Here is a 23,920-nt window from a genome sequence, read left to right on the forward strand (position 1 = left end):
GAGTCAGTTGCTCTAACACAAACCCAAAATGTGGACAAGGAAAACCTATGATTCACACCAATTTGGATCAGTTCCTGCCAGGAAACAGGATCTGCCCAATGGATGTAAACTGCAGTTTTCTTTGCCAGCCCCTGGGGTTTACATTAGTGCAGAATCACCTCTTGCTAGGGATAGATGGCTGAATCCCAAGCATGAGCAAGGCATCATGGACAAACCTATTTTCCTGTGGGCCTGGGTTCTGTAAACCTCACTGAGCTCTGCAGTAGGATCAATTATTTATTCATACAGCACGTGTGACTGCAGTGGGGTAGTCTGCTTCATGAGGTTAGCACGCAAGACTTCTTTGAAGTAAGATTTGCATGAATCCATGTCTCGGCATGTTACTCTTCATCATTAGAATGCTTTAGAGGAAACGGAGCACGTAGATCCTCGCCTTCAGACAAATCAGCAGCTTTCAGGCATTAACAACATCCATTGACACTCTGCATTTTTGATGAGCACAGACATGAAATGGTTCAATGTTCAAAGCACCAACCGTTTGCACTTTCATTCTCCTCTTAGTTCAAAGGCAGTACATAGCAGTATGTCAGTCCAAATGTTGCAACACTCAGTCATTTTACTGCAGATCTAATCAGGCAAGGCCATGTGTGATCAATTAGCTTTTGGTGTGTTGTTGAGAATGAACAGGATACAGCTTTTTAGATACGATAGGTAAGAAAAATATTTTAACAGAATTGTATTTTGGCTTCAGGAAAAATCAAACGCACCTTTAACTCCTGAGAATGCCCATAATTCCTCCAGAACCCAATTCCCACTCCCATTTCCAGTGGCTAATGTACTGGGCAAAGACAGTTTTGAGAGCTACTCCTCAGTTCTCATGAATCAGCTGGGCAAATCATGGTTGAATGACTGGAAAATCTCCTTCCAAGTGACCATGCTGAGTCCCTTAGCAATCACTACTGCTTGAATTCCATTCAGATCACCCTCAATAGAGTGGCTCAGTTCCCCCAAATGCCAAACCATTTTAGCACTTGTAATTGCATTTCATGAGGTCTGCAGAATCCCATTTTAGCACCCAAATAGTGCACGTCTCCTCTGAGACCCTGCATCTATCTAGCTTTAGAGTCTGTATTTCAGACCTACCTGGAGCAGATTCTATACAGTAAACTTGTAGCTTTTGGATAGCTGTTAAGCCACGCCTGGTGTAAGCAATGAGAGCAAAATTTTTAACACTCAGGAAAAAATGAAAGGAAACAGATTAGTACTCAAACACATCGAGATATAGAAACCTGTCACTGCAGGTGAGAGAAATTTAGTTACATTCACACAACATTTTCTTATCTAGAAGACTGTAGATTATGAAAGATGCCTCTGCATCTGTTACGTTTGGCCCAAGTGGACCCCCAGAAGAACAGTCTGTGGCCGGAGAAAATAAAATAATTATTGTAGTTTTTAAATATAACATTACCTTGCATTTACTTAGATTCCACAATACTGCAAATACATTTTTGCTGGAGTATATTAACATTCAGCCTTCCTACCACAATATATAGTAAAGGGGCAGCTTTAGTAAAGGAATACTACATGACAGCTTAGAGAAAAGGGAGAATGGGAAAAAAGCCCAAATATAACTGCAGGAAAAACATAGTTTAATGGAGTCAAGGATGCAGAAAGTTAGTATTATGTTTGCAAAAATAACTCAAATCTGCATTATGCCTGTAGCATAGCAACACATGAAGGAAAACGGAAGTCAGCATTGCATCCAAGAAAAGCAGGATGTTTAGAGACCAGCCACCAGCATTTTCCAGCAGGACTGTGTGCTTGTAGGCATTCTCCCACTCAGGTAACATCCTGCTGGATGAGACTGCTGCCTGAGAGGCTGAAAGGTGGTTTCAAGCATCATAAATATCTTCAAAAAAAGCCACCCCAACCCCAAGCTTGTCCTCATCTAAATAGTTAGAGAGATACTTTTCCACTGATCTTAGACTATCAGATACACCATAAGGCCATGTGCTTCTGTGGGCTGCTAATATGCCAAGGGTACAAAAAATGAGGTTGAGAATTAATTTATATAGCTCACTCTTCTTATGTGGATACCTAGCTGTCTTCACAGGAGTAACTGTCCCACCTGACACACAATATTGGAGGCAGTTTTACAGCATGCAAATCTTGGAAACAGTTCTAGTATTTTCTCCAGGAATTGTGGCAGGGTCACAGCTGAAGACAATGCAAAATTTACCCAAAGCCCCGTGAAGTCAATAAAAGCTCCTCTGAATCATTAATACACATTACAGTTCCTAGAGGTTACCAGCCACAGGCTCCATCCTTTTCAAACAATCATCAAACATTTATATTTTTCAAACAATTATCAAAGTCAACATTCAAACATCCGCACCTTTATATGGTTATTAATGAGACAGAATTGAAACAGTTCTAGAAAACTTGTTAGAGGGAGAATCATTTACAGGTAACTGTCTGGCACCTTAGCCTCTAATTGCAAATATGCATGACTGTATATTGTATTGCAACACTTGTACCATCAGATAGTATGTGAGTTTTGCATGAGATGGCTCAAAAATGGAAACAATCTGCTGTTCTCAGCAAACACAGTGAGCTTGAAGTTTGCTTGTACAGTGTACAGTATGTTGGTAACATTAATCTGATAGCCATCAAAAGCCACATAGGTCTGTATTTTTATGTGGTAGCAAAGAATTCAAGAGATCAAGTGATCAACCACTAATTTTTTGAGATGCCATGACTTCCAAACCAGCACAGATTTTCACAGAGAGATCCTGGTCTTCCCTCCTATCTGTGGTTTTCCCAAAATGAAAAATTGTAATCAAAATAAAAACCAAACAAGAACACTTTTGATCTTTATTTTTAAAGTGAATCAAATAGTGATGCTTCTCTCAGCATCCCACTGAGAAACAATTTCAAACAAAGCATCTTCCTTTTTAGAAATCTTGCAATGTTCTCTATCGGTTTCAGTCATAGCAGTGTTTTATAAAATTTAACATCTTTGCTTCTCACATTTTTTATATTGAACCCTGAAGGCCAGAAGCGTCTCAGAAATGATTCAAAGCCACATGACTCCATGGCTGCCTGCTTTTTAACACAGTCTGTGCAAATGAAAACATAAAATCAAGCGCCACTTCACAAGCCCTGAGAATACAAAAGCCTTATTCTGCTGACAAACCTTTTTTCTCCTCGAAGCCAGCCTCAGATTTGAGGGTGTGGCTGCTGCTGTGCAGGGAATCCTTTGAATCTTCATTTTCATCCAAAACCCCAGCAAAGCTGATCTTTCTTTCATACCTGTGCCGGTCCATCTCAGGGTCCAGACGCAGCCTGCAGCTCTCCAGATCCTGTAGCAGAATGCACACCACACAGACGTACAAGCAGTATGAGCCCCCATGCTTTTCACTGCAACCACATAAACTTCAGATGGAAATTTATTTCTATCACACTGTTCTCCATCTACCCTGGCACTTTCTAATCCAACTCCTCTTTGGGCTTGCAGCACGCTGAGCCCCATTAGTAGGCACCATTCAGGATGAAAGAGTGAATGGGTGTTAACATACATTTCTGGTTAACACTACTGAGTGAACTGCCATCGTGTCTGCAGGCTCATGAGGGGGAAACAGATAAATGGTCCCTAAATGGACAGGTGGCAATAAAAGGTGGCTGTTGCCCAAGGTCCTGGCTGGATGGTTAGGTGTCTACTCCCTGTGGCTGATTAGGGAATGCATTGCCACTGTTCTCGCCAGAGGCAGAACGGCTGAGAGAAAGCCAGCTGACAGCATGACAGCCATGAGAGCACGGCGCAGAGCAAGCTTTCTGGGCGCAGATCTGGCTGAAAGGACACAGTGGAAAAAAGGGAGTAACAGATATGTTGGCTGCACTTAAATTCTGGAAAATAAACAGCATTGCACAAGGAAGAGGCTACTCTGCACCATCATTTTCTTCTATTAACAGAAATGGCACTGTTTAAGTCACCTATGGGCTACGAATTCAGGCCAAAAAAGCAAAGGTCCTTTCTCTAACCACAGCTAGAAAAAGTGAAAGAAAGACTGTGACTTCCCACACCGGCAAATGCTGGACTCTTCAAGAACACTGTGCCTTTAGACTGGGTGTTGGTGTCATCACCTTTGAGATCTCCCCACCCAAAATGTAACAAGCTGAAATCTAAGATGACATAAAGCTCCTTGTTGTGAGTTAACAGCTGATGAATGTGAATGATAACATCTCTAAAATTATCCAAAATAGTTACTCTGGATAAATTTCTGTAGGATCAAGAGACCTCATACTGGAATTTGCATACAAAACTCCTTTAGAAGATAATGGGAGCTACTTGGGTAGTGACAAAGTCCACTACTCTAAGAGTTCATTTGGGAAACAGAGGGGGGAAAAAAAAGTCTTATCAAACATATGTTTTAGACTGATCTGTGCTGAAGATCTGTGCTGAAATGGGTTAACTAGCCTCCCAAACCATTTGCAGTCAGCTTTGCATCTCTAGGGAAAAGTATCATGAATGGTTGTCAGAAAAGCTAACAGTTGATTGCCATTAGGGAAATGTTTTGACTCAATAACAAAACCTGGGATATAAAAAGGCGGGTGCTTAAAGTAATGGTTTGTAGTATCTTCTAGTATGAAGCAAAGGCTAAAGCATTTCAGGATAAAAATCTGTGACCAAATCTGTCTGGATTACAGAGACTTCATAAAGTAGCACACATAATGGGAGCCATGACAACAATACAGGTATATTCCTCGGGCATGGTCAAACCTCCCCTCCCTGGAGTCTTTAAAGACATTACTTCTCGATGTGTTCAGAAACGTGCTTACACTGGAAATTGCCGCCCCCATGAATTAACTGACAGATTGAAATACATCCTCTTAGCACACAGTTAGGCTGACTCTATCTTCAGCAACTGCTAAGCTAAAATTAATGATTTTCCAGGACAGCAAAAGACAAATTCCAGTTCTCTGGCTCTCCTGTGGCAGCAGAAGGCTCCAAGAGAATGTATTAATCACTCTTAGCCATTTGCAACATGACCTTGTATCTACTCCATCAGCTTCAGTAAAAGCCTTTGGTGGAAACTTCAGTTAGGACTGCCTGCCTCACTCAAACACAGGTGTGGGTGCTTGTGCCCTCAGCCTGGCAAGTCTGGATGGACTGTGGGTAGTTAAACTTGGTTCACCACAACGAGCTCAGTTGTAAATGCTTCAGTTCTTCAAGGCTGCTAAGTCTGTGGTTATTATCTATGGAACATGTATGCCTACAAACACCAGCAGAAATGAGTTTTGCTCTACTGGAATTTTGGCTTTATGGATCATAACATCATGTACCTGATTCTTTTGGAAAGGAAGCATCACTCCACAAACATAGAGACAATATTTTAATCTGGAGTGTTGTTGGCTTCCCCTTTCCCCATACAAAGTTAAAAGAACTCTATGGCCATTTTCTCTAATATAATGTCACCTTAAGGTTTCTTCTGCCTATGCATCACAGAATAATTCCTCCTTCTCTCCCTTATGCAAGTCTGAAAAGCTATTAATCAGTTGCATTTCTATCTGGCACAAAAATACAGATTTTTGTTGATCTTCATTACCCAACATGTTATTAGTTCCAAGCCTAACTACTTTACTGAGATTAATTCTGAACCATGGTATTATCCTGCTTTGGGATGCAGTCATTTATTACATGGTAAAAATATCAACAGCATTTAGGAAGACTGCTGAATTTATCCCTGTTTTTCAAAATTGCCATTCTTGCACACCTGGAGGATGAGACACTTCAACATAGGCCAACTACAGCCTTTGAAATGAATTTCAGAACCTAATCACAATAGCACCCAGACGAATCAGCCTGTCAAGCACATCTGTCATCAGCAAAATTTGATCTAAGCCTATCATTAACAAAAACCAGTATAGTAGGGCTAAACCATCATGTTCACTTGGAAACTTAAACTCTTGTTCGTTCTTTATAATTTTATGCTGATTTCCTAAACATATTAGGGCCAAAAGTTGAAACTGTATGTCTGCCATTCAATTCTCATCTCATTCCATGCTAACCACCTCTGCAGCTGATTGTCACCTTCAATCCAATTTGACAGAAGATAACTGAGTGCCTGGGTATTTTCTGAAACAACATGCTAAAGGCAATGTTAAACTGCATTATTAGACATAAGAAAATCTACACAAGAATGAACCACCGGAAATCAGGTTTCACGGGTTCTACTATTCACAAAATTAGTTGTTGCTAAATCAGTCGTTTAGCTTACTATTCATGCCAGGATTTGCCTGTGCCTCTCTCAGTCTCACGGAGGTTTCTCTCTTTCCTTGTTTCTTTCCTTTCTTCCCCATGTCTCTTCAATTCTGTTATCTAACCCAAACCAAAAATCTGCAACTTTTAAGTTCCATCAAATTCTCTGTAAACCATTCTCTTCCTTTCTCCTAACTGCCCTGTTCAGTTGTCCATCAACTAGCTCTCCGAATCAGCTAGGTAGCATGTGAGCTGTCACCTCCTGCAGTCCATTTCCCACACCTCTCAGGTTCTCCACATCCAGTTTCTCAATTCATCTGCTGCTCTTTTCTCTATTTTGAAACTTCTTTGAACTTCCTGTACATGTTGTGCTTCCACAGTCTTATCTTCTTAATCAACCCAGGCCCTGTGCCCAACGACTTCTATGGGCACAGCTCCCTCTGCAATGTGCATTGTCCACTTACCACAAGAGGCTCAGTACGTGGCCTGGGCATGTAGGGAAAGGTCTCTCGAAGGAAAGTGGTTATCTCCAGGAGAAGCTGACAGGCTGCCATTTTCAGTGCAAAAGGACAACAACATTTGGTAGGATTCACAGTGCCTAGAAAAAATATTTCTGTGGTGAGCAAGGAAATTATACAAAATCTGGAACCAAGAGGTGATGGACATTTCCACGTATGGTGCACAATGCAAGCTGCACTAGAAATAGGAAAACTCACACTTCTATGTATGATACTTTTCCTACACTAAAAGGAACATTGTCAAACAAATATCAATCTATGTATTTACCAGCATGTGCAATAGTACCAACACACTATAGTGTCTATTAAATTATATTGAAATAACGTTACAGTGTACGAGAGTATATAGATGGTGAAGTACCTACTAAACTAACATGATCTTGTAGCATTTTGTATACACCCCATTTAAAGTTAATACACATTAAGTATCATAATAGATACCCTTCTTCCCCTTTACAGTTTTGCATTCAGCCAACTTTTCTCCAGTTCTAAAAAAGAGCTGCTTTCAAATATAGGGAATTTCTCAAAATACATGCAGTCGTGACTAGTCAGCAAAGTGGTACTGTGCCTGCTCTTAATTACAACCCTGATAACTGGAAAAGACGGCCTCCTTTGAAGTCAGGCTTCTTTCTTTGTGCAAAGAATCCAAGTGCTATTTGGAGATAATCAAGGAAAAAAAAAAATAAAAATCAATCTGCTCAATCGAATTATACATTCAAATGCTCAATCTAAAACAAAGGGGGAAACTTGAAGTTTTGTCTCAACTGAGTCTAAACAATCAGTTTCAAAAGCCCTACATGTTGTAACCCATCTAATGACATGCAAAGCTTGAAAAGTATGAAGGATTCTTCAGTGCTTGATCAATTTGAAAAATACTATTTAGGATAATGGACAGCAAAAAAAGTAAATAAAAAAAATGCCTGATACTACCATTGATCTTGCATTTCAGAGAGATTTGTGTTTGCACTTGCTTTCCTGCATATATGATCTATTTATTTTTTGTAAAGAAACCGTCCAAACCAAACAAGTGAGAGGACACCACAGGGATCAGATTAAAACAGATTAATTCTGTGATGCTTGCTAATTCCTCTGTACAACTTACCAGTAACAAACTATGGGGTTTGTAGGGACTAAAACAATCTGAACTATCAAATACAGATGAGGCATACAGTTTAACAGAATATCCAACTGCATATTTTATGCTCCTCAGTCTACTCCCTACAGCATACAGGGCAGCTTTTGAAAGTCTGTGCCTTCAGCAAGAAGGCATATCAGTTATTTGCAGACCCTGGCTTTCAGGAGAGTACTTGAGCTTTTAAATGACCTTCTAGACTGCAACCAGTTCCCTCTGCTTGTCTTAGGCCACCCTTTCAAAGCAGCTCCACAGCCCCTTGAATGCCTAATACCAGTGGTTGAACAGGGACAAGACAGACTGTTCTGTCACTCAGTCATGGGAATGGAGTTGTTTGTTCTTGGTACAGGAAAGGGAGAATTTTGGGGGTATCCCCCTCCTACTTTGGATATTATCTCCTAAAGGGCCAGTGAACTATCTAGAACAGCCACTCACATTCATGTGGCTGCTAGCACTTCCACAGTCTTATCTGCTTAATCAACCCACAGCACATAGTGGCACAAGAGGAGGTCTGGCTTCAGGCCAATACCTTCTCTAGAGATGGTTTCCCACAAATGTCATTTCACTGCTCCCACCTACTCCTCTCTATTCCAAAGTTGGCCTTTATGCAGTGATAAGAACAAACCCAGAACCGCAGAAAAAGAAACCAGAAAATACATAAACAGTGCTAGCACACTACATCCGATGGTGAACAACAGTACATGTACACAGGAACCAGTACATTACAGCACAGATGTATATACAAATGGTGTCTGGAGAGGACATAATGTTTGTTACCACCTTCACCTACCCCTACGACAATATGCGTTTTGACTTAATTTGTTTCGATTCACAAGGTTTGTTACTAATTTGCATGCCTATCTAGACTTTCAGAATCAGTGATTTGTCACCCCCTCTCACTCTTATGTACACACAGGCACAAATGTGTGTGTTTTAATCATCTTGTCGTTATACAGATTTTCATGATAGTTTTTATACCGTTGTGCTGTATTTCTGCCTGAGAATCAGGTAAATATACTGAAGTCAGGATTTTTAAAAGCCTTTGGTAGAGCTGTGCCAATTCACCTCAGGTGAGGAGATGACTCTTCAATGCTAAAAACAGAAAAGTAGCTGATCTTACACAAATATTTTCACAGAAATAACTAGGAAGAATGGAAGTCTGAACCACTTTTGGTACTCAGGTACTCAGCAAGACTCAATAAATAAGTTATTAACCTGCTTATAATTGCAGTTGCCAGCATACAGGAATTGCAACTCACTGCTTGGTTCCCCCCACTTTTCTTTTAAAGTCTTTCATCAATGCTGCTACCCATCTGTCATGTTGTACAGCCGGGCATGGAAAGAACAGGGGAGGAAGCTGGGGTGAAGGTGAGGGACTGGGAAATACAGCTGGGTGGCAAGAGGATGAGAAAAGAAGAAAAATTAAGTGCTCCTAAAGCAGAGATTCTTACAAGCGGGGGTTCTTGTAGTAAAGGGAGTCTCCTTACTGTCATCTAAAAAGTCTTCTTCCTCATCCTCCTTTCTCAGGCGTCTCTTGGTCTCCTCATCATAGATGAGGCCCAGCAGGTTGGCAGGGCTCTCGCTCTCAGCATGGCACAGCTCGTTGAGGCGGACACCGATTGCCTGCAGACAGTGAGAAAGAGAAAGCACAAGGAGGTGAGAATTTCAGCCCAGCTCCCTGGTGGTCCAGGGCTCTGCCCCAGGCAGCCTGTGGAGGTGTTCCAGCCACAACAGTGTCCCAGTTTTGGTTTTATGCTATGCAAAATGCAGTAAAGTAGTTAAAGGGATGATAGTAGATTAATTGCTGCCAAACCCATAATTTATGTCCCCCTTTTTTCAACCAAAATTTGCACACAGTGTCGAATTGCAGGATGAAAAATTTGTGCATATTTGGTCAAATAACAACAGAAAAAAAAATCCCCAAAGCAGCACATGATAGATAGGAGGAGATTAAGGCCATTATTTTGTATTCATTTCTTACACTTCTCTTTCTCCCCTTGACATATGTGTGCCAGATATTTGCTAAGTCTGAGAATACCAAGAATATTCAAGAAATTTTTTAAGAATTTAAAGTCTGTTTAAGAAACTATACTGTGACTTAGGAATCCAGTAACAGTCCCTGTTTCCTCCACAAAACTGTTGAATACCCATGGGAAGACCTGCTTCCATTTTTAAAGGGAAGACTGACTGATGTACTTTCCAAAAATGAGCTGACAAAATGCGTATGAAAACTGTGCGTGTGTAATGGTGTGGAGGGGATCCATGTAGAGGACACAGAGAGGTTTCCAGTGCATACTGTTACATTCTCCAGAAAGGCATTGATCATTTATTTGTGGCTGTTTGCCAGCATCATTATCAGCATGTAAACAGCCATCATGGTGCTGTAAGCAAAGCTATAGATGAGGGTATGTTTGCAAGAAGAATGTTTTCCTGCTAAGACACTTATTAAGGTTCTTCTTCGTTTTCTTTGTTGCAGATAGGTGAAGAGAACACAGACAAGTACATAAAACTTAATCCTGTGATACCATCACTTTGCAAGGGAGGAAATGTGTTTAATTAGTGATTTTTCATCAGCACTTGCTGTTTGGCCTCCTTTGTTTTGGGATCATTTCAGAGAAAGAGACCACAGAGGATTTCTGAATGTTCTACAAGTCAGCACCAATGCTCATGCCAGCACTACATCATTTTCCTGGCTCAGCTGTAGCAAAGCAGAAATAGTCACAAACAGGTATTAGCAGGGCTCTTCGTCCCTGGTACTAAGTAGCTGCTGTGAAATCCAGCAACAATGACTCTGCTACATGAAGAGAATAAGGTGCTGTTGCTGTGGTTTGCAGGTTGACAGAAATAGTTGCCAGTCTCAGCTATCTGTGAGCCTGCACATTGCTAAATAAATTCCAGATCTCTCACAATTTTTCCCCTTTCATGTTTCAGACATTTAAAGGAAGAAATGTTCTGCTTGCCTCTCCACAAAGCAGTAATTTATCACATATTATTTATGCTGTGTTGTCCCCCCTAATGCTAAAGTAATCATGCATAATCCCACGCATCCTAACTAATGAGCACTGAATTCCTAACTTGTATTATCTGCATGAATTATCCTTGTTTTTTCTAGCCAGTGGAGAGCATGCTACACTTCAAAACAAAATACCTCTTAACAGAAGAAGCCAAAGGAAGTGACAGACTAACCCGATCAGGATAGATTTAACATTGTATTATTTTAAAAGACAGCATAACAAATGATATTGAATGATTCGATAGGCTCATCATTGTTACCGGCATTCCAAATTCCACCTCCTGTGGAAAGGGTTTACCACCATTATCCTCTGATGGCTGTTATGGAGGCTGAATTAAAGGAGTTAGGTGGGAAAAGAAGGTTGTATATTCATTCTTGGTCTCACTAAACTTTAACAATAGCACTGTATATCACAATGAGTGAGCAATGACAGACAAGCAAGGATCCATAATTAACACAAATTTCCAGCCTTACTTCCTGAAAGAAAAAAAAAAAAAAAACAAAACAGCCAAACAAACAAAACAAAGGAAAACAAAAAAAGAACAAGGCCTCAGTGCATTCAGAGACTAATACATTCTTTTCTCTTTATCCAAGGGTCTTCCTTCCAGAGCAGCAGCCTTGCTGCTCATCCTCATCAAGGATGGTGTGCTGGAGTGTTGGATCTGGTAGCATGGAGGCAGAGCTGGGCTGGGGAAGTAACCCATCCTCTTGCTACTGGAGCTGCTTAGGAGCTATACGAGCGCACAGCCATTCCACCCTTCACAATGGTGTTGCCCGTGGTGAAATGGGCATGTTAACATACAGAAACAGAAGCATGTTCTGCAGCAGGTACCACTGCTACAGTAACAGAAAGCTGTTCCTCCTCACGGTTTAGCCTATCTGGCTGGAACCTGGTCAGGGCGGGAAAAGCAACCATGTGAGGAGTACAGCTTGCAGGGTCCCAGCCCTACAGGCTTGGTTGGTGGCTGCCACTTATGCTTGCAGCCATCTTCATCTGAAATAGCTTCTGGGAGGTATAAGCAGTGCCAGAGGAGCAGCCTTGCCCAGCATTCAACATAAAGGATGTAAAGGGACTGCCCCTCTGCAGTACTAGGTACAGACCAATCCTAAAGCACGAGTCTGTTTGGGAGCCAGTGATACTGTGGGTCACTATAGTGTCCTAGCCTCCAATATGAAGAAATAAAAATATTCACAGATGGCAGGACACCTTGCAGTAAAAAGAGAAGAAATATGCACAGTAAAGACTACTCTCCAAATCTTCTCCTGCCTTACAGTAAACTAAAAGTAATGCTTTTCCCTTCTGGGATGTTCCTAGGCGGCTAGCAAACACATGCTACTCCTAGCATGGAGAATGCATCCAGATATGCCTTGTGATGCCATTAAAGTTAAGGGGAAAAGAATGATGCCAAGTTGCTCGCCATCAGATTTCCCTAGCTCCTTTCTTGTGACTTTGCATCATATGGTGGTACTTTAACATTTCTAAAATAAAACCTTCCTGGACTTTTTCCAGGTCTAAAAATGGCAGCTGATGGGGAATCTGACTTCTAATGGTTACTGACTTGATTGCTCCCATTTTGTCAGTATCTGAAGAAAAGGAATGTCTAGAGGCATAGAGTCAACAAACAGATGTATAATCCTGACTGTCAGCAATGCATGCAAAAATACAAGGATGATGTAATTGTATATTCTCCACTTGGAAGAATTCCTCAAAGGGGTTAGGCTACTTTTTCAAGGAACTCTGTTATCTGTGCTGTTATTAAGATAGCCTCCTGTGTTTGAGACGTAACAGAGAGTTGGGTGCCCAGGTAGCATTCCCTGAATTAGCTTCAGAAATGGAAGGAAGAGAGCTGCCAAGAGACAAAGCTTATTACCTTGGGTCAAACCCAAACTAGGTTCTCCACCTGGGCTGTGTTTTGTGGTGGGAATATACTGACATGGTCAGCAGTAGCTCAAGGTTCTCTACGATGTGCTCCACTGAGAAGTGTGCCTTGGTTTAACTGAGGAGAATACAGGTCAGCAAGGCTTCTTTAGCATGGCTTGTTTAAGTACCCTGGGACTGCAGAATACATGGCTTTCAAATTGCCCTGAGCCTTGGATTTTGGTTTTTGGGTTTTTTTTGTTGGTTGGTTGGCTTGTTTTTGATTAGTTGGTTGTTTATTTATTTTTGTTGTTGTTGTTGTTTGTTTGTGGTTTTTGTTGTTTGTTGTTGGGGTTTTTTGTTTGTTTTGGGTTTTTTTGTTGTTGGTGGTGATTGGTTGTTTTTGTTTGCATTTTGGATTTACTTGTTTGGTTGGTTTTTCTCCTGGATCATGATGATCAGTGTAAAAATCTCTGTTTTTGTAAAAAGAGGTGATAAGCACAAAGCTCACTTCCAGGTAGACATATGGAACATGCACCACAGAGGTCAAAGGAACTTCTCTCCCTACTTTGAGTTGTGTAAAGTGATTTGCAATAAGAATCAGGCCTTCAACAGGTAAACCCTGGTAGGCTTCTAAAGAAATTGCAAGCAGCACTGACAAGGCCAGACAGGGTAATTGCCTAGCTCATGTTTAGGGTAAGAGATCATGATCAAATAAAACATGAAGAAGCCAAGCTCAAAACAGAGACCATTCTTTAGATGACATATAGTATCCCGGCCAAAGAATGATGAGGGCTAACAGTTTGTATGGGTGCAAAGAGAGACTGAACAAGTACATCAAAGAGAAATCCCTTACTAAATATATAGCAACACATCTATCTCAAGCAGCCCTGGGCTAAAAATGTGGGGTAGCTAGAAAAAAAGCAAGTAGTATCACACACCCTGCTCTTACTCTTCTTTAGGCATTCACATATGACAAGTGCTGGAAAGAGGAGAGTGGACCAAATGGATCCTCAGAGGGATGGGGGGAGTAGAAGGAGGGACACAATTAGGTTCTAAAACAGTCCATTTCCACTAGAAGAGCTGATCCTGGCAGACTGTGAAGCTCAAGTTAGAAGGGAGGTTTATGAGCCCCCATTTTACTGGAACTGAAATTCTCCACAGGATCCAACTACCTTTTGGTATATTTTTTAATGTAAGTAGAAGAGAAAGAAATACTTACATCTCCCCACTGGTAGAAGAGCTTAGCTGCATTCCACTGCAGCTTCTGATTCCTTTTGTTGCCCACAATAGGAGAACGCCCACGAGACAGGCCTTTCTTAGTAATGTTCACATGGTGGCCCTTCATCCACTCAGGCCAGTTGCCACGATTGCAGCGGTGAACGAAGCGTGCACACTCAAGGAACAGGGCTGCTCTTGCCACTACAGGAGCTTCCTGAAATGTTTGCAGAACATCACTTTTAATACAAATACACTGGAGAAACTCTTCGAACATTAGATGATCTTGTGCTTTAATCAACTGCTTTGCAACTCTGCCATGGAGTCACACAGACTGAGCAATCTCTCCATCAAAGTCTGAAACCAGGATCTCTGCCTTGAGTCACTCTTCTTGAGCTAATAAAACCAAGGCTTATAAACATGAACAGTTATGCTTAGTCCATCCACTAGAGGGGCAGAAAGAACCACATTATAAATTTAGGAACAAGCTCATTTCAGTATCTCCCTGTAATCTTTTCTTTCAGAGTCCATGTACGTGGCTAAAAGCAGAAGTGTGCATCTGACACATTTACTGGAGGAATGAGTCAAGCTTTATTTTCACCTTCACTAGTAAGGCTGCAAATATTGCAAGCACAAATGGCAGCATGGCCACGTGAATCCTAGCGTTTGTCTTGTTAAGTTCTGCTTGTGCATCTTAGGGGTGGAAGCAAAAATGGAGGCTTGCTGAAAACAGGAAGAGTGCTATTTCGTACTTACAACAAGCAGATCTGGAGAGCGAAATACATTACTGGCACAAGTTAACAAAATTTCACCAGCCTAAGTTCATTAGCCTTAGCAAGCACTGGACAATTCAGTACTGAAACTTAACATCAGACAGACAGCTGAGTTTTGAAGTGATTGCCTTGACTATATTTCAGGGAAAAATCCTCCTTCCTCCAGTTTGAAAGAGAACCTAGAAATTATACTGAGCATATCTCAGTTTGTATTAAATGGCCCAACAGGATCCATGTTCAACCAATAACAAGTGCTCCTGAAACTCTCAAATATGTTCAAAAAATGGACACTGTAATTTGTTTCCTAAAGTGTAGCTTAGACTCAGGAAGGAGCTTTCTTCACAGCAGTCTACAGGTCTGCAAAAATAGCATCTTTACAGACCTGGAAAGTGACTAAAAGCAATTGGTTATCCTCATTTCCATTTACTTTCCCTCCTTCCCTCCCTCCCTTCCTGCAATTTTCACAAGCAAAAAGTCCTGTGGGCAGCAGGTTGTAAAACTAACAATACAACCATGTCCACAATTCACAAGCTGGCTTTGAAAGGTTCCCTAACAGGGATTTCGCAGAGCACAAATATGTATTCCACACACTTAGATGCTGACAGCTTTAATGAGACAATTTAATCAGATCAGTATCTACTTATAAGGGGAGGTTCCTCATCTGTGGTCCATAAACAAAAGATGATCCTTGAGACCATGGAAGATGGTCTGCAGTTGCTCTGTGAAACATTATTAAATAGCGCTTCCAATAGTGTTTCAGTCAAAAGCTGAAAGCAAGAAAATTTTGGACCATGCTCCAAAAGTTTGGGGATTTAAGAGCTTCAGTAATGCAGCTAAACTTACAGCTAGAAATTACTACCAACAGGACTAAAAAAAGTCATGCCCTTTAAGGGTCTGGTGAAAAAAAATATATTTTGTCTAGAGTAACAACATCTGTTAGTTGCTTCCTGACACAACATCGTGTTGCAGATTTTACTGATATTTTATTCAAGTGTTGGACAAAAATACTGATCTTCTAGTAACTCTCTTGAATAAGGAGAACACTGAAGCTGGCCCAATGTTCTAATGAGGAAGGCAGAAATCTGAACCCAGGCACTCATTGACAACCAGAAACAAAACTAACATCTAGCACCTGGTGAAAACATGACCAATTACTCGTTGCTCACATGCAATACAGAGCAGAGAATAGCTGAGGATTCTATTATTCTCTTCTCACAAAGTAAAGCCTTAACCAGACCTGGAGACATACACAAAAAGATGAAGCCCCAGGCTTAGTCTCCTATTGTTTTTTTCACCACTGGCAAAATCACAATTTCTTAGTATATAGAAATTTTGTGAATATTTTTGTTGTAAACATTATGGAGGCACTAAACTATAGGTAAACTAGGATATGTAGGATGGGGGGTGAAGGGGAGGAGGGGTGTGTCCAGAGGCAGGAGTTCCAAATTGAAAAATCACTGAAAAGACCTCCTGCATGAAGGAGGACTTGCTGAACATCATGGGGCCCATGCTCCCTGTGGTTGCTTACCTGAGGCTCAGAGAAACCTGAAGAAGCAGCAGCAAGAGAAAGATGAAGATGTGACAGAATGGACAGGGATGGATTCACACCACAGAGAAACACATCACAAATGGAGGGAAATGAATCAGGCAGGCGATGCATAGCTGAAAAGAACACAAGTTACCATGGTCACTGTCAAAACTTAACATAGCAGCAATACTCTCACAAGCCTGCCCATGCCTGTGAAACTGTTCACACGTCCACTTCTAACATTAGATGTACTATATTGCTTTGCCATTTGAAAATTGTTCTTGTACTGTATAAATTGACATGAATAAGAATCTACCATTTTCCTAACAAAATTTCAAGTACACCCACTGGAGTTTTTCAACAGATACTCTGATTTGTACTAATAACAGCAAAAGCAATGAAATGGGTGGGAGGGAGCAAATACAGAATGGATTTGGAATTTTACAGCATCACATTAGTGTTCAAATACAGCTGATTCTGCAGAGTTTTATGACTGCAGAGCATTTGGGTCCAGTGGTAATTTTCTTGTTCCCTTCCAGAGAACGCACTTGAACCAAAAATTAATTTCCACTGGTCTCTTAAAAAAATAGCAATGATCTACTTTCACAGTAAATAAATACAAGTACTGGTCAAAGGAAAGCTTGTACTTCCCCACCTGAGTAGTTTACAATAATTTAATTAGGACACTTCAGGTAAAATCTTTACACAATATTAGACAGCGGTTTATGGGAATACTCTGCAGAAACTTGACCACAGACTGAAATATCATATTACTTGCCTTTCAACCTCCAAAGTTTCTTAAAAAGCTAAAGAAAATCCATTTTATTATTGCTAAGTCTGGATTTAAGTTGGTGATATAAAGATGAAACTGCCTGCAACATATTAACAATTGTCATTGAAAGTTTGCAACGCCACAAACTGATCGCAGTTTTACAAAATTCAGTCAAGGATGGCTGCTGTTTCTGGGAAAATATGTTAACTACATAGTTTCTAAACCTAAGGCAGCACTCAATTTAAGTAACTCGTTAGCTCCATAAGGATACAGCCTTTGTTTCACTGTTCTAATTTCTTTAAATCACTGTGGCCATCCGGGCTGATCAAAGATCTTCAAATTCAACGGGATTTTGAAAATCTGCATGAAAAAGCATGCTGAAAAATTTTATGACAGAATTGAAACTGGAGCTGTTTGCTTTCCATTTTTTAATGGTTGCCATAGAAAGCAGGCTGGCTAAAATGACTTAAGAATCTTTTAATTTGCATCAAACTTGATTCAAACTTTACTTCAAAAGCCTGCCAGAATGTTTTCTGTTGGGTGTGTTCTTTTGACATAAAATGTGGGAATTTTCCATAACGGCACACATTGCTGTTAAGCAATATAGCAAGATGACAAATTGTCATCTTTTGAAATCTGCAGTACACGTGACTTCTTAGCTTCCATATATCTTCAATACTTTGTAGACAAAATGTCAGCTGAGCAGGTACTTGTAAGAAGTCTTCCAAGTCTGTAATTAGAACAAGGCTTCTTTCATCTTTAGCAGACCTTCTAGAAATTCTGATACCAAAGCCTTCTGCATCATTCAGCAGAAAGGAAACAAACTATTTTGTAAAAGCCAGCTCTGGAAGTCAGAACAGACATCTTAAAATAGTTCGCTCTGACCAGTCATTTTCAGTTGACTTCATACATGGGCACAGAGTAAGTTGGTCTGTGGCTTAAGCATGGGGCAAATTTAAAAAATAAGTAAGGCATTTGCAGGCAACAGGGACATAATTGCCAGACCTCTGTTTTATCATCTGATTTATTAGCACACAGAGTAGTGCATCCCCAGAAGGATTTTAGTGACATACTTGACAGCAGTGAGCTCCTCCCTGCCTGTGCACCTTACATTCTACGTTAGTTTAGAACTTGCAATGGGGTGCAGCCTGGTAACTCTGAAGAATGAAGTTGTCCTTGTGCAGCACACCTGGCAGGAGTGACTATGTCCCCAAGCCACCTTCTGAGCTCACTGCAATCCAGACTGGTAGGAACCACTTCTGACTGTGAGAGCATGAGACAGGCTTTCCTATCAGCCACTGCTTCTGTAGCTTCCGGCCAGAGGGCCAACGATCTCCAGCATGAAGTGGGAACCAGTGAAGAAAACACCTGTCTACTGGAAGGTGGATTGGGACCAGTCCAAACAGTAGAGATAGATGTGAACTGATAGCAACAGCAACTTTGGGCCAGTGCAGACTTCCCTGAATCTGCAGCCTAAGGGTGCAAAGTTAAGAAGAACACATAAAGGCATGGTGCACAGAGAGCATCATCCCTGGAACTATGGAGCAGACAAAGCAGCACAGCTCAGGGCACAGCACTAGCAGAATGGGAGAGTCCATGACTCTGGCATCTCCAGCAGCGAGCAAAGAAACTAAATATGAGCACAAATGCCATGACAGTCAAAGAGGCAAGAGGTGGGGAGTAGGAAGACAAAGGGATAGAGGGGATGTAGATGCTCTGAGAGCAGTGGCTTTCAATCTTTTTCAGTTTGCAGACATCCAAACACTTATGGAAGTAGAAAAGCACTGTGCAGAGAAGTTTCTCATAATTGGCTAGCTTTTCATAGCTGTTTGTGTCACACTCTTGTGCTTGTAACACAAGCATCTCACAGAGCCTCACTGGCCCATGAACCACAGGCTGAAGGTCACTGCTTTAGAAATGGAAGGGACTTTTCCAGCAGCTGCAAGGAAAAGAAGACAGAAGACACAGAAGAGACACTCAGTGTCAGGAAGGAGGGAATGAATTGTGATCCGGATCTGCAAATTAGCAGTATGTGCATTTAAAAGCATGAACACTCTGACCTTTGAAGTTTTTTCCACTGAGAGGCTCTGGTGACTGATAGTTCAGTGTTGCCTAATGTATTTATAACTCTGCCAGAACTCCTAAGTGGAATTACTATGCCTCTCCAGGTACTTATCAAATCTTCAGTTCTTATTCTTTAGGTTATTATTGACACTAGGAGAAGAAGCAGAAAGGCTGTGAGCAAAATTTGAAGTCTTGACAACAAAAGCTTTGTGCTGGCAATAATCTAGTTATGGGGAGCCATGTAATAATAATAATTAAAAAAAAGATCAGTTTTGTATGCATACTCGTCCAGTCACAGATGCTAAAACTCCACCTAATAACAGCACTGCCAGTTGGCATTGCTGTGATGCTTTACCTTCTTTCTGTGTGTGCATGAACAGAATTAGTGAACAACAATGGACCACCACGTATGCACATGCTCTCACTCAGCAGGTAAAAATACACCAATGAATCACTTACAAGATCTAGGGCAGCTGCCAAAATGGAGGCATCAGGGATAGTGCCTGGTTCACAGCAGTTCAGGAGAAACTGAAAGCGCTTCATGCCTTGACGGATTGCTCCCAGGTTCACAACGTTCTTGGATTTTCCTCCTTCTTGGTTGGAAGTCAAGTGATCATCAAAGCTATGGCAACCTATAGAGGTAAAGAGCACAGAGGGGATGCAGGGAGGGGTAGGGAGAAGGGAACACAATCTCTCACCAATAAAAAAAGTGGCACAGAAACCCCAATGAGTACTGTCTTGGTCTAAATCCCTTCCTCACCTTGATAAGCTATCCTGAAGAGAGGCATTTTAAAATTATTAGTGACTTCCTTGAAACAGGCATACAGCAAAGCAGATTCTTCTCTTGGTCATACTGACATCTGCCCAAAACTATTGCACTATACTCAGTGTGGAAGCCCAGGACATACCCCAGCATAGGTGAACCAGAACGTGGCCCTTCCTCCCCACCTCTTTAACACAGAACATGATGCCTACTGTCTGTTTTTCCTGAATAATCTCTTACTTCTCTCTTGCCTCTAAGCTCACTTTAAAGTGAAGCATGCATAAACCTTATTCCTCATGTATCAATTTAGTAATACATCATTTACTAGGACAGAAAAAATCAGTAGGAAATATTGGAAAAATTCTATGTGGAAACCAAGTATGGTCCTCTTTTTAGGCATACATCTTCTGCAATTTCCAGAACACCCAAAGTGAGGCTGGACTCAACTACATATTATTATCATTCCAGCCTCTCTCCCTTGAAGTGTCTTACACTCTTTGGGAAGGAAAGCACTCTAATAAGAGCTCCTTTTGAAAATGAAACTAGCACCTCACTCCAAGGCTTCTCTCAAGCACGATTTTAAACACCATGTATAGGGTTCACGTGATAAATCAACTAGTCCCATTGCCAATTGTAATGAACACTCTTCTGAAAGCAGAAGATAATTATGCAGTTGATACCCAGAGTTGAAAGAGTAGCACAAGGATACAGATGAGAAATCAGGAAAGTAATTTCAAGGCCAAGGTAGCTAGTCAATACAAGAATAATCAGCTTCTAGGCTTTTTGTCTGTTTACATGTGAAAGTACCAATGTTTACAGCATACTGAAGGATAGAGCACAGAAGTAGAGAACACCATGTGGAGAATTCAAAATTGGCTTTAAACACGGATTTGAAAGACAAGAGGTAAAATGTCAGCTCTACAGGACTTCATTATTTCTTCTTCCTCAGGAAAGAAGAATGGCTGCAAACTCAAAGTCGCTTTGAGATTGCACTCCCCAGAATTACTTGGAAAGCACAAACAATAGTCACAACAGAAAATGACAACATAGATTTTCACTTTTCCCCTGAAGACAGAGGTATATAAAATTTCAAGAGACTTCTTTATGACACATGTGGCTTTTCTTTCCCCAGTGAAGCCGTACATATTTTTCCAGTAAACAAACTGTTCCTATGTTGGGAAATATTTCATCAAAATGGCACAAACAAACAAACAAAGTAGAAAGAACAGGTAGAGCACTTACATAAATGAGCAAGCACAAATACTCTTTTCTTCCAATTCCTCCTGTTTCCCTATAGCCTGTAGCATGCTATCTGAGCCTTTCTGCTATGGCTGTTGTAACACTAACTCATTTGAGTACAAATAAATGTTTCGTATGCAGTGCCCTGTTCAGGCTGTGTCTGTATGAGATAAAGAACAGAAACTGGACTTTCTGATACAGAAAGGCATGCCTAAGGCACCTCCCTAACCTCCACTGTAAAGATCTAGCAGAAGCTTTGTCTGTCTGGGCTCAGTGATACTACCCACAGTCTGTTGCTACAGCTCTTTGGCATCCCAACCGTGCACTTTGTTGAAGCTTTGCAAGAGGATCCTTCAGAGGCAGCTGATGACTGTCCTCCACTACAGGTATACTGGAACAGCCTTGCTGTAAGCAGGGGAGCCCTCACTGGCTTAACTAATGTGACCCAGCCCAGCAGAAAATCTCACCCAGTGAGCAGAGACTGCTTCTGAACACAGGAGGTCACTGGATGCCCAAGCTCCCACCCCCACAGTTGCTTCCTCTGCGAATGCCAGATCACCCCTGGGAACAAACGTGTTGTGGTTCACCTGCGCTGTATGCCTTCAACAGCCTGCAACTTGTGTGGTCACTCACAATGTCTTCAGTAAGTGCCCAAAGGAACGTTAAGGGTCTCATGTAAACATACTGTAACTCACTTCCATATATATCCTTTTTCTTAATACAGTTAAAAAGATCACTTAAATAAACATTTTGTTATGCATTAATATGCATATATTTATGTGTATATATATGTATACATACACACAGATACAGATACACACACACACATGCACGCATGCTTACGTACATACCCAACACAGAATTTCCAGTGGTCTAGATGATGTATCACAATGAAGATTACAATTCATAAGCGACGTAACAAATTATTCTCCATTTTATTATTTTTTTACCTTAATGCATTTCTCCTCTCTCTGTTTTCTTTTAAATTTTGTCTACTGTGTTAAAAAAACCCAAAAACACAAGAGGAAACAGGACATGCAAAAAAGCAAGAGCAAAGTAATGGCATAGCATCATGAATGACAAGAATGAGAAGGCAGAAATAGGTTCCAAACCAATGCTTTAGGGTCCGACCTTGAGGGATGTAAGTTTGTCCATCCGCCTTTTATTCTCTTTTCCATAAACACATAAAACCTGCTGATCTTAATGGAAGATACAGAGGCGCTCTGTAATGTTGCTGTTCTACTCTGTTATAAACCATTGCACCCTAAAAAAGGCCTCACATCAATTTCACTACACACAAACAAGTATGTACACACACAGGCATGTACAACTTCTCTAATATTTTTGCTAACACTATGTGGATTTCATTGCATACCAGAGATCCTTGTGGATATGGCATATAACTTCCTCAATCACCACACTTCGCCTTATAAACTTTAAATACGCTGCCTTTGCTTAATTTAGCGATCAGGCAATGGCCCAAACCTCCCCATCAACTTCACTGGACAATTTGCTTGTTTCTCACACTAACACGCAAGGGTCTCTGCCTTTAACCCATGGTGTCACTTTTATTATGGTATTTCTAATGCACGCTTACGTCAAAACCAAGCATGTGTCATGTACATCTCTTCTCTCACAGGCATGTATAAGACTTCAAGTTATCTTTGTTAATTACATAAATTCTGGCGTTACTCACAGAAGGTTGAAATACATAAAACACTTCCAAAGTTCAAAAAGACGATACTAGTGTCTTGTCCAAGTTTTGTAAGACGCGCCACAGGTACTGAACAAAGCTTTTGATACAGGCCCAAGGCTAAATCTGTGCCATTAAGTCAACAATATGGGCACGCTAGGCAGAAGCAAACTCACAGTGGCATAAAATCAGCATCAGCAAGATGAAGAAAAAATTATTTCTTGCAAGCAAATAAGATGGATATCACAGAATCACAGAATGTTTGGGATTAGAAGGGACCTCAAAAGATCATCTAGTCCAATCCCCCTGCCGGAGCAGGAACACCCAGATGAGGTTACACAGGAATGTGTCCAGGCAGGTCTTGAATGTCTCCAGAGTAGGAGACTCCACAACCCCTCTGGGCAGCCTGTTCCAGTGTCTGTCACCCTCAGTGAGAAGAAGTTTCTTCTCAAATTCAAGTGGAACCTTTCGTGTTCCAGTTTGTACCCATTACCCCTTGTCCTATCATTGGTTGTGACCGAGAAGAGCCTGGCTCCAGACTCGTGACACTCACCCTTTATATATCTGTAAACATTAATGAGATCACCCCTCAGCCTCGTCTTCTCCAAGCTAAAGAGCCCCAGCTCCCTCAGCCTTTCCTCACATGGGAGATGCTCCACTCCCTTAATCATCTTTGTTGCCCTGTGCTGGACTCTCTCCAGCAGTTCCCTGTCCTTCTTGAGCTGAGGGGCCCAGAACTGGACACAATATTCCAGGTGTGGTCTCACCAGGGCAGAGTAGAGGGGAAGGAGAACCTCTGTGAACACTACAGAAACAGCTGTGGCAGTCTATAGAAATCTCACTGCCCCTCAGTTGTTGGGTGGAAACATGGTGGAAGTATTTCACACCTACTTCAGCACAAAATAATGGATGAAGAAAACAATGCAGCTCTTTCCATCATGGGGTTATTCACCTTCAGCTACCAAGCTACAGCAAGCTGCTGGGCTGATGCATTCTCCTTCTAAAGCAACAATACTTTTCACCTAAGAGCTAGCTGAACACAACCATCAGTGTTTCTGCAGTGGTAGAATAATGACCAGCTTACACTCGT

The 23,920-nt window shown here is 41.2% G+C and overlaps 1 protein-coding gene across 3 annotated transcripts in view; it reads right to left on the reverse strand.

Annotated features, from left to right (window-relative positions):
- UNC80 (unc-80 homolog, NALCN channel complex subunit) overlaps positions 1-23,920 on the reverse strand; it is a gene marked incomplete at its 5' end in the record, with an annotated part of 130,324 nt that overhangs the window by 64,081 nt on the left and 42,323 nt on the right. For all 3 annotated transcript variants that reach the window (XM_082055065.1, XM_082055063.1, XM_082055064.1), the window contains 5 exons: positions 3,197-3,362; positions 6,724-6,857; positions 9,397-9,532; positions 14,003-14,215; positions 19,595-19,767. In XM_082055065.1, the coding sequence (XP_081911191.1) occupies positions 3,197-3,362; positions 6,724-6,857; positions 9,397-9,532; positions 14,003-14,215; positions 19,595-19,767 (822 nt within the window). The remainder of the gene's footprint in view (positions 1-3,196; positions 3,363-6,723; positions 6,858-9,396; positions 9,533-14,002; positions 14,216-19,594; positions 19,768-23,920) is intronic.

The sequence above is a fragment of the Streptopelia decaocto genome, assembly GCF_964273445.1.
Source record: "Streptopelia decaocto genome assembly, chromosome: 6".
Lineage (NCBI taxonomy): Eukaryota > Metazoa > Chordata > Aves > Columbiformes > Columbidae > Streptopelia > Streptopelia decaocto.